The sequence below is a fragment of the Chelonoidis abingdonii genome, chromosome 1 (assembly GCF_003597395.2).
Source record: "Chelonoidis abingdonii isolate Lonesome George chromosome 1, CheloAbing_2.0, whole genome shotgun sequence".
Lineage (NCBI taxonomy): Eukaryota > Metazoa > Chordata > Testudines > Testudinidae > Chelonoidis > Chelonoidis abingdonii.
In genome coordinates this window covers 197,629,020-197,646,917 of record NC_133769.1, presented here as the reverse complement: position 1 = coordinate 197,646,917, position 17,898 = coordinate 197,629,020, and the positions used below count along the sequence as shown (strand labels likewise).

Sequence of the window (17,898 nt, the reverse complement as noted above, 5' to 3'; positions counted from 1 at the left end):
ACCCCGATCAGTTGTGAAATATCAAACAGATCCAGGCGACACTGTGGCTTTAAATGATTCAAAGGAAATCTTGTGTTGTTCTTAAACAAACATTTTCTCCCGGTCTCTCTCTCCTCCCTCGCTCCTTCCTCTCTCTCCTGCCTTCCTGTCTCAGTCCCTCTCTCTCTCTCCTTTTCTCCTCCCCCCTCAGTCCCTCTCTCTTTCTCCCCCCACCTCCCCACAGTTTCTCTCTGTGTCTGATTAAATGAGAAGGAAGTGTGGGAGTGGTGGTTTTGAAGCTCTCCCTTTAAGAGGCAGCCTTCAGTGACGAATTGTTGAAATTGCCATTGCAGGATGGCATTCCGCTATAAATTCATTGTTCCACCTCCTCTCATCTTCACATTTCTCTCCCTTCTCCTCTTGTTCACATCGACAGACTGGGGATAACAACCAGCATTAGAAAGGGAGAAGTTGTTTTACAAAATTCAGGACATTTTTTTTACCATCTCACTGGAGACGATCGAGCCTTTTTTGGCGTATGTTTCTCCTCCTCTCTTCAAACAAAAGGGGGCAAAGGAAGGAAAGGCACTAGCTTCTGAAAGTGCCGATCTGTATCGGATCCCCCTGCCTCTGTTGAGGAGGAGGATGCAGTGACTACAAGAGAGAAGTAGAAGAAGAGTGGAAAGTGCTCAAACTTCTCCGCTCGCCGGGTGTGAGCCTCACTTGTTTGCCGCTTGTTCAACAGCTGTTTCAGGATTGTGGTGTTCTCCTTCCATGTGCTCCTGACTCTTCCCTGCAGAGAAACGCAAAGTTCACACGCGAGCTGTCTTTGTTGACATTTTTTTTTCTTCCTCCCACTCACACTTGCTTCAACCTTGGGAGGATTTTTTTCCCCTCTGAAGCTCCTCTGTTCATCTCCACCGGGTGATTTTTTTTTTTTTTAAGAGAGACAAATATGGTCCTGAAGTTTGTTTCCCTGCTGCTGGCTGCGGAGTTGCACTTTGCTGCTGCCAAGACCGGAGCTCCAACAGCAACAACAGCAGCACCTGCTTATGATAAAACCCAGCCGCCTCCCGGAGCAGCAGCAGCATCCCCTCGCGCCGGCAGCCAGCAGCTGCCCCGGACCAGCGGCCTGGTGCAGAACATTGACCAGATCTACTCCGGGGGCGGCAAGGTGGGCTACCTCCTCTACGCGGGGGGCAGCAGGTTCCTCTTGGATCTGGAGAGGGACGAGATGGTGGGTCCGCAGACCCCTGTGCAGCATCCCCGCGGCTGGGCTCACTGCTATTACCGGGGCACAGTGGACGGCAGCCCGCAGTCCCTGGCCGTATTTAACCTTTGCGGGGGGCTGGATGGCTACTTCGCGGTCAAACACGCCCGCTACACGGTGAAGCCCTTGCTCCGGGCCAAGGGGGCGGCCCCGCGAAGCGTCTATGGGCCCGGCTCCGCCCTGATCCCGCACCTCTTCAGCAAGGACCATTTCAGCTTCGAGACGGTGCCTTCGCGCCCCAGCTGCGAGACGCGCGGCTCCGGCCCGGCCCCGCCGCTGGAAGGCAAAGGCGGGCTGCGGGGGGGCCAGGAGCGCCCCGCCCAGCACCAGCTAGCCCCCAGGGCAGCGCTAGCCCCAGGGCCCTTTGCCCCGCCCGGCGGCGGGCGCAGGAGCAGGCGCTCCATCTCCAGAGCCCGCCAGGTGGAGCTGCTGCTGGTGGCTGACGGCTCCATGGCCAAGAAGTATGGCAAGGGCCTGCAGCACTACCTGTTGACTCTGGCCACCATCGCCTCCCGGCTCTACGGGCACGCCAGCATCGAGAACCCCATCCGGCTGGCCGTGGTGAAGGTGGTGGTGCTGGGCGACAAGGAGAAGGGGCTGGAGGTCAACAAGAACGCAGCCACCACGCTGAAGAACTTCTGCAAGTGGCAGCACCAGCACAACCCGCTGGAGGACGAGCATGAGGAGCACTACGATGCCGCCATCCTCTTCACCCGGGAGGTAGGTCACCTGAGGCCCTGGCACCCCTTGCCCAGCCTATCCAGGGCTCAGCACAAGCCGGTGGTCTCTAGAGTCCTAGATTCCAAGGCCAGACGGAACCGTTGCCATCATCTAGTCTGACCTCCTGTATAGCACAGGCTAGAGAATGTCCCCACAATAATTCCTAGAGCATAGCTTTTAGAAAAACACCCAATCTGGATTTCAAAATTGTCTGTGATGGAGAAGCCACCATGGCACTTGGTCAATTGTTCCAGTGGTTAATTACACTTCTTTCCTTTCTCCACCATTGTTTCCCTTTCTTTGACAGCCCCTTTGCAGTCCTCCAGTCTGCAGGGTAGGTGCCTGACTCTCACTTCTGCTGGTATGTAGGTCACTACTCTGGACATCAAGGAGGCTGATTGCAAACCCGGGTTGTGTGGGATTCTACTGTCATTTCCTAACCGGTTGCTTAGTTGACAGCACAACAGAATCATTATGATTTTTAAAAAAATAACCCCTCCACACCTTATGAGTGGTGCTACTAAACCGAGGTATAATGAGGGCAGGTGCTTTGCAAGTTTCTCTGGCACATCTGCGGATGCACTGCCTCTCTGGCCAGCTCCCCATGTTTATTCCAGAGTTGAGCCACTTTTGAATAGAGACTGCAGGTGTTTAGGGCTGGTGTTAATTTGTATGATCTGCACTCCTGGCTACTAGAGACTAGATCTAGATCAGCAAATTCATCTCCACTTGAGATATTACATTGCTGTCGTAGTCTGTTTCACATATCCTTGTTAACAGTAGTGCATCTTTCTTCATTTGTGTATAGTCACAGTAAAGAACTGACAACACCCATTGGATCAAATTAATCCAAGAATGAATATGTCCCACTGAGACTGGGAAAACAGAATGAATTGGTAAATAACACCTTAAGGAGCACATGACTTCCCTGCTTAGCTACTGTAATTTAATATGATATTCCCAGCATGACAGAAAAATGGCACTAGGCCTAGAGAAATACAGAATTTGTGGTACAAGACTAGGACTTAAATATAAGACACATAAACAAAGCCACACTAACTCAGTGCAACTCAGTTTGTGAAGGAGCATGTAGTACCTTACTATCCATATAATATCAAAAATTGGTTTTCTAATCAATTAAAGGCCCAATACTGCAATTCTCATCCATGCAAAATTCTGCATCAGTACCATAATTGCATTGCCATATATAGTTAAGGGCCACTGCTCCTCTGGACATGTGGTATAGTTTATGCAATGATCTACTGTAAGAATATCCCTTTCAGTTATATTTTTTCTTTCCTCAGTCAGAAAATAATAAAAAACTGTGGGACTTTCTCTGTTAGTTTGAATTCTCTTGCTTTGCTACATCACAGGAAGCTGCCAAAAAGGATGCTTTGGATGGTTTCTGGAAGGAGGTGCTCAAGAGGAAAGGGGAAGAAAAAAGCCTGGCTTGCTTTTAAAACCGTAAATACTTGGAATATTAGGTGCCATCTCTATCATCCGAAACTTGTACAGCAGGCACTTTCTTGTGGCAGTTGAAATCCATCCATTCTGTTTGTTAAAAGCTATATCAGATCTCATTTTAAAACAGTCACTTTGCTAATTACAATCTGAAGGAGAGGAAGCTACCTTGATTGTATCAGACTGTTCTTGTTTGTGACTAGACATCAATACTGAATAGCGATTCTGGGCCAAATTCTGTCACTCTTACATTTCTCCGTAAGTACTCCTGCCGATTTCAATGGGACTAACTGTGCTTCATGCAAATAAGGATGGCAGGTTGTGGCCCTAAACTTTGTGATGATCGCTAATGACTGGACTGCATTGCATAATATCTGACTCTGTGAGTTAGGCTTCAAAGGGACTAAAGGTGGTAGAATCTGATCCTAAACATTTATTTTAGATGAAAATTTCACAGAAAAGAGCAAAATATCACAATTTCTGCAGTCTCAGTTTGATTTTAGTGATTACAGTAATAACATTCATATGACACATTAGCCTTCATATGGAAAAATAGTTTTCACTGTTACCAAACAAGCGGAAATATGTTCTAAGAAAAATCACTGGCTGTGGTTTGCTTGATAGTATATGTTTTTTGACACAATTAATTATTTGACATATCCTCAGTTGACGTAAATCAGCATAGCTCAATTCAACTTAATGAATTGCTTCACTGCTTTACATCAGCTGAGGAGCTGGCCCTGTGTTTTAAACTCATGGAGGTTGCATCAGAAGTATATTTGACTTAATGAGAAAAAAAAAACAAGTATTTTCTTACTATGTGCATTCCTGGACTGGTTTTGAAGGGAATGTGCTGAGATCCATACCGCTTTCATTTCATAGTGTTGGAAGGTTCAAAATGAATCTCAGTTAGATCTCAGAATGTAAACATGAAAAAGGATTAAAGGATCAACAAGCGGAAGAGATACAGCTCTTAGAAAATAGTTTTTTTTAACCTCAAAGAAAGATTTCCCCCACACTCAGAGTTTTGTTTTTCAGTGAGAAGAAGCAACAGTTGGCATGAGGATCCAACTTTTACAACTGTGTTTTGAATCTATGAAGTAGGTTGCTTAGCAACTAGACGCCAAGCTATGGCTCCATGTTTTCATGGGCTCTGAATGCTGCTGTGCTAAGTGTTTGTACATCCAGATGTCTTCTTCTAAATGGCTTGTTTTTCAGGCATGGAGCAAATGTGTGAGATACATTTTCCGTCTGTTTATTAGCCAAGGCCACCTTGAACTTTGCATCTGTGTGTCAACAGAATAATATTGGCAATTCATTTATCAAACTACCACATTTTAGAAACGTTAAGTAACTCATTATGCATCATGAGTGTGTACATTAAGCATGCATATTACTATATAGCTCTCCAGCATAACACTTACCTTGATTCTGGAAGGACTCTCGTATCAGAACTCACATTACACACAGCAAAATATTTTAAAGACACTGATAAACTGGCTATCAGGAAGTTTAGACTTGAAATTAGACGAAGGTTTCTAACCATCAAAGGAGTGAAGTTCTGGAACAGCCTACCAAGGGGAGTAGTGGGGGCAAAAGACATATCTGGCTTCAAGACTATGCTTGATAAGTTTATGGAGGGGATAATATAATGGGATAGCCTAATTTTGGCAATTAATTCGTCTTTGACTACTAGTGGTAAATATGTCCAATGGCTTGTGATGGGACGTTAGATGGGGTGGGATCTGAGTTACTACAGAGAATTCTTTCCTGGGTGTCTGGCTGGTGAGTCTTGCCCACATGCTCAGGGTTTAGCTGATGGCCGTATTTGGGGTCAGGAAGGATTTTTCCTGCAGGGCAGATTGGCAGAAGCCCTGGGGGGGTTTCACCTTCCTCTGCAGCGTGGAGCACGGGTCACTTGCTGGAAGATTCTCTGCACCTTGAAGTCTTTAAATCATGATTTGAGGACTTCAGTGGCTCAGACACAGGTTTGATACAGAGTGGGTGGCTGAGATTCTGTGGCCTGCATTCAGTGGTGGCTCCAGGCACCAGTGCTCCAAGCGCGTGCCTGGAGGGGGCAAGCTATGGGGGACACCCTGCCGGTCCCTGTGAAGGCGGTCCCTTCGGTGGCTTGCCTGTGAGAGGTCCCTGGTCCCGCAGATTTGGCGACAATTTGACGACAGGTATGCCGAAGGCATGGGACCGGCGGACCTCCCACAGGCATGCTGCCGAATCCGTGAGAGCAGGGAGCACCCACAGGAACACCGCCAAAGGCGGCAAAAAAGCTAGAGCCACCCCTATCTGCATTGTGCAGGACTTCAGACTAGATGATCATAATGGTCTCTTCTGACCTTAAAGTCTATGATTCTATGATTGATCTTGCTTGAATGTTGAAGTGCTTTCAAGGTTGTTTCCCTTGTTCTTGTTTTCCTTTCACTTTGTTTTTTAAAGACAAATCAACACGTAACTGTTCATAGTACTGAATGCACTGAGGGCTTTCCCTCGGTGTAGAATTACTGCCAGTAATTATGTTGTTAGTTTTTAAATTACAGGTGGTGCCTATGGAATCTGTTTTTAAGCAGAACTACTGAGTCCTGATTTAGAACAAGCAATTGACCTTTACGCTCAATGATAGATGATCTGTTAACTGTATTTAATTTGATAAGTGCTTCAAAATGAGACATGCTGCATAACACAAGAGGTCAATATATAATTTGCAAGGGACCCGGGTTTAACTCTAGCTAATATAGACAAATGGCCAGGCTTTGAAAGGTATATAGACACCTAGTGGGATTTTCAAAAGCACCTAGACACCAAATACCCATGAGCATTTAAAACTCTGGCCCAAATTTTAAGTGAAAATTCTTCTTAACCTGGATCCACACTATGCATTGATATCAACAAGTGGTTCTCCTGAGTAAGGATTACAAAATCAGACCCATTAGTTTCAATTAATCCTAACTCTTGTATGACAAATTCAATGATTTGCTCCTCTGTTATCAATGTTATGGAAAAGTGTTATAGAATTTAATAGAGGTGAAATTTTAAAATCACTAGGTTCTTTAGAAATGAGATAGGTTTCTACAGATATTATTTCAAAGCCTACACAATTTCATAAAGAAAAATATTCTTTCTGTATGCCTGGTTCTGCCACTGCTGTTCACTATGAGAGAATTTGAATTCTATAGTATGGTTAAAAAAATCTAATATAAAGGTGATAATTTTCCATTAAATTCTGTAGGACGTTTAATTAGGGCAGATAAATACATTCTCCATAGATCTGTTATTGTCTTTGTTTACTTTGTGACTGGGTCTCTAACTATGGTTCTAAATTTCTGGGTCAAATTCACCCTTCGTGTAAGTTAATTCACTCTAGTGGAGTTACACCAAGGATGAATTTAGTCTGTTTTTCTTAAATCTCTTTTGTTTATGTCTAGTGATTAGACTCTGGAAACTATTTATTTGCTTTATTGACACTGCTTATTGACACTATTTGTCACAGCACAAACACATGAGTGATGTAGCTTCCCAACTGTACTTGAACCAATACCATTGTTTTCTTGGGTTAAGTCTTCTCAGCAAGTACCCAATAAAATCAGGCCAGACTAACGAGTGTGAACTTGCACAGCACTGTCTCCCCCTTTAAGGGCTTGCAGAGTCAGGGAGCAGCAAGCCCTGGCCTAAGGAGAATCCATCAGGCAGGTGTTGGGAACCAGCTGATACAGCCAAGCAGCAGCTTTAATGACTGTCTCTGATTCCCAGCTGGCAGATATAAGGACCCAGATCTGTGAGTGGAGGGGACATGAGAGACAAACACTTTCCTGAGCAGCAGTGGAAGACTGCAACAGGGCAGAAAGGCCCTGTGGTCCCCCATGAGGCTAAGGGAGGGACTTGATCTCCTTCGGTGGTAGAGGACCTGCAGTACCAGTCCAGTTCAGGACTATCACTTTCATTTCTTATCACTATTTTTTGCCTTTGTGGGGCAGAGGAATAAAAGAGCCTGTGCTGAAAGCTAAAACAGAGTTAGGTGTGGCTGATTATTTTTTCCCAAACTGATAGATGGGCCAACCATCTTACAGCCCCCATCTCAGGAGGGCCCCGACCATCAAACACCCCTCCCTGCAAAACCTAATTGATTCTGTGAGCCTCTGCTCCGGATCACAATACCACTCACTCAGATTTGGCCAGCCATGATGGGGCAAACCTGTGTGAGTGGCACTGTGCACTGGCCCTTGGGCCTTTCACTTCTCCCACAACCACCAAACCGAACAGAGGTTTTGCTGCATGCTTCCTTCTGCCCCCAAAATTTGACCATTCCCCCACCTCCAGTTGAGACTCTCTCTTCAAGGAGATAGCATTGTTAAGAGTTTACAGGTGAGGAATGGCACAGTGAAGTTTTGACTAGGGCAGCAATTGTCTTCTATATCACATGCTCTGTGTAATTTAAGGGGCAATTTCCATAATGCACAGGGTCCCAAAATTATTTAATCTGGGCCTGTATAAAATTCTCCCAACCTATATCATTCATGACCTAAGCTAAACTTGAATGCAAACTTCCAGAGGAGAACTACTGAAAACATCTGGACAAAATCCCATTCTCTTTCTTTCCTTTCATTCCACCTTTAATCAAGTGGAAACTAAAATAGATACTTCTCACAACAAATACTGGCAACCAGAACATGAAAAGTCTTTCATAAATACTGGTCGGCATAGTCAATGATAGTACCGTCATGCCTGGCTCTAACAAAAAAGTTCACATTAGAGCCAGAGGCCACAGTCCTGCCCTTTTCCACATAGCAATTATATGGGTCCTGCTTATGTGATTTAGTTTAACTATCAAGCTGACAGTGCTGTAAAAATTTAACAGCAAGCATTGGATTATCTCAGCTCAATGGATGATAATTTCATTGAGTGGAGAACATGCTTTCTTTGGCTCTCATTATTTATTTATTTTTCTTTTTTTTACCATCTCATCCAAGTTACTATCCTTTGTTAGTAAACCAGAGGTCACTCTGTCATTGTGCCAATTGCCAGCAATATATCTACATAGGTTTTTGATGTTTAATGTCCAGTGTAACTGATCCTTATTACACTAAGCAATTACATTTGCTGTCACTCTTACTTGCAGAGTGGTTCCATTGACCTTATATAAATATAATATGTTTTGTGTAGGAAATGTCATTGGGGAAAATAATGTGTAGTAATTTTCTGTGTGTAAGTAGATGTGAGCAAACCATTGCAATATTTCACAATATTGTGTTGACTTCTTCCCCCCCCCCCGCCAAAAAAAAAAAAAAAGCTAGGCCTAACACAGTTATGCACAGATTTCTAATTGTCTGCCAGATTACCAGTTTGGTAGCCCAAGGCACTTTTCTTCTAGCATGTCCAGAAACCTCTTTCAAATGCTTTTAAACAGTTCTAACATGCAAAAGATGTTACACTATGAAGAATTAAGTGTGTTTGCTAAAACTGAAGAGCAAGGTTTATGAATGGAAGAAGTGTGGGGAAATGTTAAACTTCTTGCTCAAAGTATATCTAGCTAGAGTTTAAGACACTATTTAATGTCAGAGTTCAAAATTTGCATCTGTTACAGATCAGTTTATTCCAGTTCTCAGATGTACAACTAGAATTAAAGATTTTCAAGTGAAATTAAGTACTAGTCTCAGTAGGGACACTTCACGCTTGTCTTCATTCACAACAATGCCACGTGTAGGTGGTAAAAGATCAGACTTTCTTGATGCACTTCAGGAATGCCAAGAACATTTGGCCTCTAATGAACTGTCTGATTAACTACTGATCTTACCATGCACAGCTCATTGTTCCTAAATCATTTCTTTGCCAAACATTTAGGATTACCATCTATTGTCTCCTGTAGAGCGAATGCATTTCCTATTGATGCATCATTTTGAAACTACTGCAATCTAGATCAAAGGGCAGACTGAATTCTTTTTTTAGAAACAGCAAGAAATGTTTATTCTTGAAAGTTTCCGCCATTATTTGGAGATAATTAAGTGAGCTAAAGGTCAGATGAAATTAGACAGTTATGAATAGATATCTAACCCTTTAAATGAAAACCACGCATTATGTGGAAATAATGCTTGAAAACTAACTAGTTGCTTAGTGCTTTTGAAGCAGTTTGAAAAATTGAGCAAGTCTGCAGATTTATTAGGTTACATCATTACATCAGGATCTGATTTTAAGCAAGAATACTCTTCAGGTGCAATAAAAACCTCCAATATACTCCCAGCAATCTTACTTTAGGAGCAACTTTAGGGGCATCTGAGGTTGCATCTGACACTTCCCAGGGAAGCTAAGAATGTTATTGATACTTACAAAACTAACCATCAGTAGTCAATGGGACCACTGAAGTGTATACGTCAGGACAAAATTTGTCCTAAAAGTTTTAATCCTCATAAGTATAAACAGGCTAGGTTCTTAATAATATAGTCCAAATCTTTGCTATTGAAAAAGACCAGGCAACTAGGGAATGGGTAGCGAGTTGAGGTAAAGAGTATGAAAGCAATGTAATTGCAGAACAGTTTCCTCAGAATCATCACTTGGTAGGATTAAAAAATGCATAGTGTACATTATACCAAATCACAGTAAAAGGGCAAGTCTGAGCAGCCATGGAGAGGCAGGGGAAAGGAAACATAATTGAGATCATGAGCTGAGAACAGCATGGAAATGCATGTCTAAAAGTCTGCCTAAGTTAATGTTGATAATGATAGCATTAACTTAAGTAAAAAAAAATGCATCTATCCACAGTTACCCAGGATTGAAAAACAGGATAAACCACTGCTGGCAATATGTAAATCTGAATCTCCAAAACCAAGCCAACGCAAGTTTGACTCTAGTTACAGCCATTGTAAAAGAACAACCCCCAGCCGCACTCTTCCAATAATCACTCTACACCAAGAAGCTAACACCAGATGGCAATTCCAATCCCTACACCAGAGGTCCTCCTTTACCCCTGCCCCCCCAACCTCTCCTTTCATGCCCAACTCTCTACCAGAATTCATTGACTGAGCCTGCAACGTATGCCCACCCTTCTTCCACATTGCCTGGCACCTACTGCATCACAAGAATGGAGGCTTAGGTGACCCAAATGACCAATGTTTTTTCCACCACCAAATGCTGGATCCATGGGTCTGCTCTCGACATCCCCCTTCATCCCTTCTTCTTTTTCCCATATAGGGGTTTATGATCACATGCCTCATTTCCTCCCTAAGAGGGAGCAAACACCCCTTCCTAATAGCATGATATCTTAGGAACACCATGGCTATGGCATTTTCAGAGTAAATGATCTCCTCCCTTGGGATTTTCTGGTTATGACCACTAACTAATGCAACTCATCGGGGACTCAAATCGCCTTATGTGAAGTTCTGTAAAAATAGGAAAAAAGGTTAAAGAAATTATAGGGGGTATCTTTCAAGCCTGTTTTTTATTGGCTAAATTCAAATGTTACGAAGAAGAGCATGGTAGTGACATTTGTTGGTGAGCTGTTTGGATATAGGTTTGACTTTGGCATGTACAGCACTCTGGGCAACTACTGAAGATGAGAATACACATTTGGGCAGTGTTGCAAAATTTGCTGCAAACTTGTCTGTTGTATGGTGACACACAGCATGCAGTCTGATGTGATGTCAGCAACATGACCATATTAACAAAGCATTGCTGAATACAGATGCCCTGGCATGTTGAAAACCACATGTATATATGTGAGACAAAAGGTTGGTGAGATAATATCTTTTATTGGACCAACTTCTGTATATGTAGCAGTTTTGACATTAATAGAAGTGGTAGGGTGAAATCCCCATGCACCACCTTGGAAATGTAAGAGTAATACGTATGTTCAGGCAGAATTCATTTAGTGAAGTATTGTAGTTAACATCTCTGTCATGAATCTACAAGCTTACAGAGGAGAATTCAGAAGTGAATCTAAGGACTCTTCTACACACAAAGGTTATACCTCTTTAACTCTGCTGGTATAGTTAAAGCAGTACAGTGCCCCTAATGTGATAGCAGTTATGTGGTATAAGGCACCTTTATACCAGTATCACAGCATCCACATTATGGGTTTTACTGATATTACTGTTGTGGTAAAAAATCACACCCCTTAACAAAATGGATATACTGATACAAAAACTGTGTGTAAAAGCAAGAGTAGCCAGATACAAAGTGCACTTTCCTCTCCCTCTCTCCGCATCTAAGCCGTAGCTTAGACTGCTCAAACTCCATTAAATTCCTTTACGGCTGGTCTGCACACAGCTTTTGTAATTGTCAGTGGCTTGATAGAAGTGGTGCATTTTAAACAGAGATTTGAAGGAAGGAAGAGAATCTGAATGATTTCAGAGAAAAAAGGTACCAAACAGAGAAATATAGTTGTGTCTTCAAATGGCACTTTCATCCAACCATGCTTAAGTGGTAGATGGACTGTGGAATAGGCATATTTTGGTATTTTCCCTTTAAGTCATCTGACCATCTCTGTTCCACAGGGTCTGTTAATTGCATTTTGCACATTACAGTATGCTAAACTTTCTGACAGATTTAGCAGTCCGTACTATATGTAAAATACATAAGGGCCTGATGCAAAGCCCATTGACATTTCAATGAGAGTCTTTCTGTTGATCTTTACATCAGGCCAAATATGTAAATACATGGCCACTCAATGTAACATTAATGCTACCATCTGAAAGCAGAAGCATTGGGAAAGTTAATCTTGGTTGTTAATTTTGCTGGTGAGAGAGCTCTGTGTTGCTTGAAAGCGTGTCTCTTTCACCAACAGAAGTTCGTCCAATGAAAGATATAACCTCACCCACCTTGTCTCTCTAATAGCCTGGGACCAACATAGCTACAGCCACACTGCATACAGCATAGTTTTTAGACACTCTAAAGGACAGAAAGAAATGTTCAGTGGTCAGGGTACTCACGTGGATTCAATTCCCTCCTCTGCCACAGACTTCCTATGTGACCTTGGGCAAGTCATTGAGTTTCTCTGTGCCTCAGCTCCCCATCCATAAAATGGAGATAATAGCACTGGCCTTCCTCACAGGGATGTTGTGAGAATAAATACATTAAATAAATAATAAACATTAAAGCCTGTGATCTACTGATGAAAAATGAAAAGTATTATTAATTATAAGTGCCATTAAGGCATAGGAATGCATAGTTTGTGGTTACAACAGGAGACTGCGAGTCAAGAAATGTGTTTTCATACCCAGCTCTCTCTAAGTCACCTTGGAAAAAAATCACTTACAATTCAGTTATCTCATCTGTAACATGGTGATTAATAATACATGCTGTACCTATCTCCTATGTGTATTATTAGGTTTAATATTGCTGTGCCTCCCCAAAGAGCCAGGCGTGACCTGGCCCTCACCCCCATCCAACTCCCCCTGCTTCTCACCCCCTGACGGGCCCCCCCGGGACTTCTGCCCCATCCAACCCCCCCTTCCCTCAGTTCCGTGTCCCCGTACGACCCCCTTGCCCATTCACCCTACTGTCCATGCCACACCGACCGCCCTCCCTGACTGCCTCCCCCCACCCCATTCACCCTTCGCCTCTCCTGACTGCCCCCTGAACAACCCCTGCACCATCCAAACCTACCCCCTTCTCCCTTTCCCCTCACCGCCACCCCCAGAGCCCTCCCCACTGACAGCACCCCGCCCACCCCATCAACCCCTCTTCTCTTTACTGACTGCCCCCCAGGACCCCTGCCCCCACTCAACCCCTGTTCCCCATCTCTGACCGCCCCAACCCCTATCCACACACCCACCCCTGATCACCACCCTGAATTCCTCTACCTCTATCCAATCCCTCCTGCTCCCTGCCCCCTTACCACATTGCCTGGAGCACCAGTGGCTGGTGGCGCTACAGCCATACCGCCTAGAGCACCAGGACCAAGCCGCCATGCCACCCAGCTGGAGCCAGTCATGCCACAGGGTCAGGTCACGGCTCTGCAGCTATGCTGCCTGGCAAGAACTCGCAGCTCTGACGCCCAGAGCATAGCACCAGCAGTGCAGTGAGCTGAGGCTGCGGGGGAGGGGAACAGTGGGGGAGGGTCCGGGGGCGAGCCTCCCAGGCCAGGAAATCAGGGACCAGGTAGGAAGGTACCGCGGGATGGATGTGGCCCACAGGCCGTAGTTTGCCCACTTCTGTTTCAATTCCTAGTTCGGCCACTGACTTTCTGCGAGACCTCATTCTCTCTGTTCCACAGTTGTAGAATGAGGATTATACTTCTCCCACATCATCTTTATCTATTTCATCTATTTAGATTATAAAATCTTCTGTGCAGGGACTGTCTCTTACTATGCATATCACAATGTGACTCTGCTGTCAGGCACCATAGTAATTAATTACAGGTCTTATCTAACTCCCCTCAAAGTCAATGAAAAGTCTCCCATTGACTTTCATGGGGGTGAGATTGGGCCATCATGCTTTTAAATTGCACTGAGATCGTTAGATGACAGTCCAAAGTAGTAGCATTATCTGAGTCCTGCTGTTTGCAAAGGGTCAGTGACTCTACTTGTTGTTATCTGCGGGTTTAAAAATTTATTGTAATGACTTTTTTTTCTCTCTTTTGGTAGGATTTATGTGGGCATCATTCATGTGATACTCTGGGAATGGCAGACGTTGGGACCATATGCTCTCCTGAGCGCAGCTGTGCAGTGATTGAAGATGACGGCCTCCATGCAGCTTTTACAGTGGCTCACGAAATTGGTATGCAGTGCCTTTTCTGTTCCCTTGCCAAATCAAACACTTGTAACAGCTGCATTAGTAACCAAAATACTTCACAATTAAATCCGGATTTCCCCTGGTTCAGTAGTACACTTGAGGATTAAAGCTGTATACATATGTACTTTGGGTCTAACTAATAAGAGATCAGAAGGCAAGTGAAGGTGCACAGTAGGTGTTTCCTTTCTGACAATGTCATTTTAAATCAGTAGTTGAAGTGAAAATTCAAGGACAGCTACTGTCCAAAAATGTCAGTACATGTACCTTATGAGAAAGTATTGGCCCAGTCTATTATGGTTTATAGGCATCTAGTATACATACCATGAGAAGTAACTTACATTGCAGAATCACTTACTGGACCTTCCAGGAGCAATCATTATGAACATTCACTCGGTATGCTTTTTATTGTCTGCTGAGTGGGCTGAAATCAGCTTTCATGGAATGGGCAATGCTGATATTATTTTCATCCTATTAACATTCCAATTTTATGGTGAAATGCAATATTAAAATCAGTTCTGAAATAGCTGAAAATAGTATTTAGGTGTCAGAGACTTAGTCTCTAAAATCACTCAACCATGTGTCAGCTGATCCTCAGCAGCAGGGCCAGCTCCAGGCCACAGCACGACAAGCGCGTGCTTGGGGCGGCATGCCGAGGGAGGCACTCTGCCGGTTGCCGGGAGGGTGGCAGGCAGCTCCGGTGCAGCTCCCGCCAGCATGCCTGCGGAGGGTCCGCTGGTCCTGCGGCTCTGGTGGAGCATCCGCAGGCACACCTGCAGGAGGTCCACCGGAGCTGCGGGACCCGCGAGCTGCAGAGCGCCCCCCGCAGCGTGCCACCGTGCTTGGGGCGGCGAAATTGTTAGAGCCGGCCCTGCTCAGCAGGCAATAATTTACATTAAAAATCCACTCTATGGCCTTCAGAAGGTGACATTTAAGACTGCATTAATGACAGAGGAGAGGTTGCATACCTGTAAATTACATCTGGTATCATATATTCCTCGAGACAGATTGCTGACACCTTCATCGGTTTTAATTTACCAGTAGATCCCACACTGTTTCAGCTCTTCACTTTGCTCAATCATTCACACTATCATGATTGCTGGAGATTTGTTTGTACAAAAACTGTTAGCTCTGCACCATGAACCATAATGGAAATGGAAAACATAATTTTTTTAACATTCTTGGAAGGAAATAACAAGGCAAGAGACTTTCAGGCAGTGCCAACTTCTGAATTGCCTTGTACCTCATGCCAAACCAAAGTAAAGTTTGTTTTGGGAGTATCATTGCACTAGTTCAATTTTCAAGTAGCTAGCAGGTAGAGGTGTCTAATATCCTTAGAATGGCAATCAGAAGTCACTTGGGCTTTACTCATGGTTTTCTTGTTAGTGGCTCTAGCCCTCTACTAGACACCCTCAAATAAAGAGAAACTAACCTGGCACTCTTGCAATGACACAGTCGAATGAAACTGTAGATGGCTTGAGCTAAATCATTTGCTGTAGGAAAACCTATAAAATGATATCAGAGTGGATCCTGATCCTGAAATTTCTTAAACAGGAGGTCTGGAATCATAATAGGAGATAAAGCCATTCTAAGTCACAAATTCAAAGCATTGGTAGATAGGTGCCACTATATGATAGTTATCATTGACCCTATAGAAATGTATTTGCTTAGTTCATTTCCCAGCAAGAAGAGTCCACATCACAAAACCCACCTTCAAAACTGGAGCTGACTGATTCCCTCCTTGATACCCTTAGTAGAATGGCCAAGGAATTAAAGAGCATATAGATTTTATTATCCTCTGACTTCTAGAGTTGACACCTCCTGCTAAAGGTTAACGCATACTGGCAGAGAATGATGTGATAGCTTGCACTGCTGCCACTCATACTAGATCTGTTCTTTGGATACTTTTCACCAGCAATAAATTCATATAATTTTTTAAAATATCTTATACATTAGAGAGAAGAGAGGAGATGAATAAAAAGATGAATGAGTAATATGATACCTTTAAACTCAATGAGAAGAAAATATAAACATGCTTGAATTATTTTTAGTGATTTGAAAGCAGATTTTTCTTTAAAAAAAACCCCACCACTTTCTTACCTAGAGGTTTACCATGGACCTGTAAAAGCTATAATTTTAAATATAAAAAAAGGCATGGATTGAAACTAGTGGATAAATAAGTACCCTACTGCACACAAAAACTCTAGTTCTAAGTTGTTTAATAGCCAGGTTTTCCTCACCATAAGATTTTAAGAAAGAGGGGGTGTTCAGTCACAGAATGGTCTTTGTGTGTGTATGTGTGTGTGTGTTACCCAAAGCATGAGATGCTGGGAAGTGTGTGTGTGAGTGAGAGACCCAAAGTGGAAGACGCTGGGGAAAAACACACTAACGTTGCTTAGTCTGGTACTTAGATGACAGTAAAGGTCAAGAAAAATAAAAGTGTGGTGGAACTACCTTGTCGTTAAAGTCTTTGGGAAAAACCCTGATGTGTCTAAGCTGGAGGCCGAATTCCTTCCTACCATACTGGAGTCTTACAGTTGCCTTTTTTTGCAGGAAGGGAGTGGCTTTAATTTTACAGTAACTTAGTTATTCAGTGGAATCCACCTGGTAGAGCAGAAAACACCCTCAGGACAGGAGTATTCTAAGTATTCCAAAACTAGCTGGTCTTTTCTATTAACAGGACTGGTTAAGCAAGCCAGCTAAGAAGAAAGTCAGAATAATTGTCTGCAGTTCTTTAAGGGATTTATGATGTGTTTATAACATGAGAAACCAAATGTGATAACTAATTAATCTGATCCTGTGAATTGTTGTACACCCTTAACTTTGCATGAATTCAGCGGGATTTGAAGGCTGAACCTTTTTCAGGATTGTGTCCTTTTTTTAGGAAGGTCAACAAAATAAATGGAAATAAGACTCAAATCCACAGCTGCATGTGCAGCCCAAGTACACAGGCTGGGGTGGGTAAATGGATAGGGGGCCAGAAGAGGACTCATCTGCCTGCTACAGCATGGAACTGCACTGGTTCTGCTACCAGCAAGACTTCCACACCCACATATATGGGGTTTGGATTTACCCCTGAAAGAGAAAATAGGTGAATTTTGCTCAGTGGTTTTTGAAAGACCAGATATGAATGATTAGCAATGACTGGTGAAATCAACAGAGGGCTATGAACATGAAAGCAGAAACAAACTAGTGGAGTCTTGAATTAACAACATTCATAGAGCACTGGTTAGCAGACAGTAAGTTAGACTTGGAGAAGGTTTCGTAGCAGGGGACTCAGCAAAGTTGGGCTTCAATTTTCTCCTACTTATACTGGTGTAAAACAGGAATAATTTAAATGAGCCCAGTGAAGTTAGAGTCACATAAAACAGGCGTATGCTGAAGGAGAATCAGGCACAACATTCTTCATGGTAAGGATGTTGCATCAAAAACAGTATTTATGGAAAAGACCTCCATACCTTTGAAGGTAATAATCCAGTTTCTGCCATGAGTAAAAGCAAGCAGCAAGTATGGGCTATACTTTTAGAACATAATCTGTAAAGACGTTCAATCATTTGTGGTGAATATATATGTATTACTTTTCCTGTATTAAAATATGCATTTGATGTTGTGATACAGCATGGCCAGAGGGCAGCATGAGAGTGTTAGCAGGGGGCCTTATTCCCTGCCAAGGGAGGAAGGTTTGCTTTAGATTAACTAGAACACCTGTAGCCATTTAGAGCACCTGACTCCAATTA

The 17,898-nt window shown here is 43.4% G+C and overlaps 1 protein-coding gene across 1 annotated transcript in view; it reads left to right on the top strand.

Annotated features, from left to right (window-relative positions):
• Window positions 1-402: 402 nt before the first annotated feature.
• ADAMTS5 (ADAM metallopeptidase with thrombospondin type 1 motif 5) overlaps window positions 403-17,898 on the top strand; it is a 56,590-nt gene continuing 39,094 nt past the window's right edge. The window contains exons 1-2 of the mRNA XM_032775981.1: window positions 403-1,969; window positions 14,017-14,149. Coding sequence (XP_032631872.1) covers window positions 935-1,969; window positions 14,017-14,149 — 1,168 coding nt within the window. The 5' untranslated portion in view covers window positions 403-934. The remainder of the gene's footprint in view (window positions 1,970-14,016; window positions 14,150-17,898) is intronic.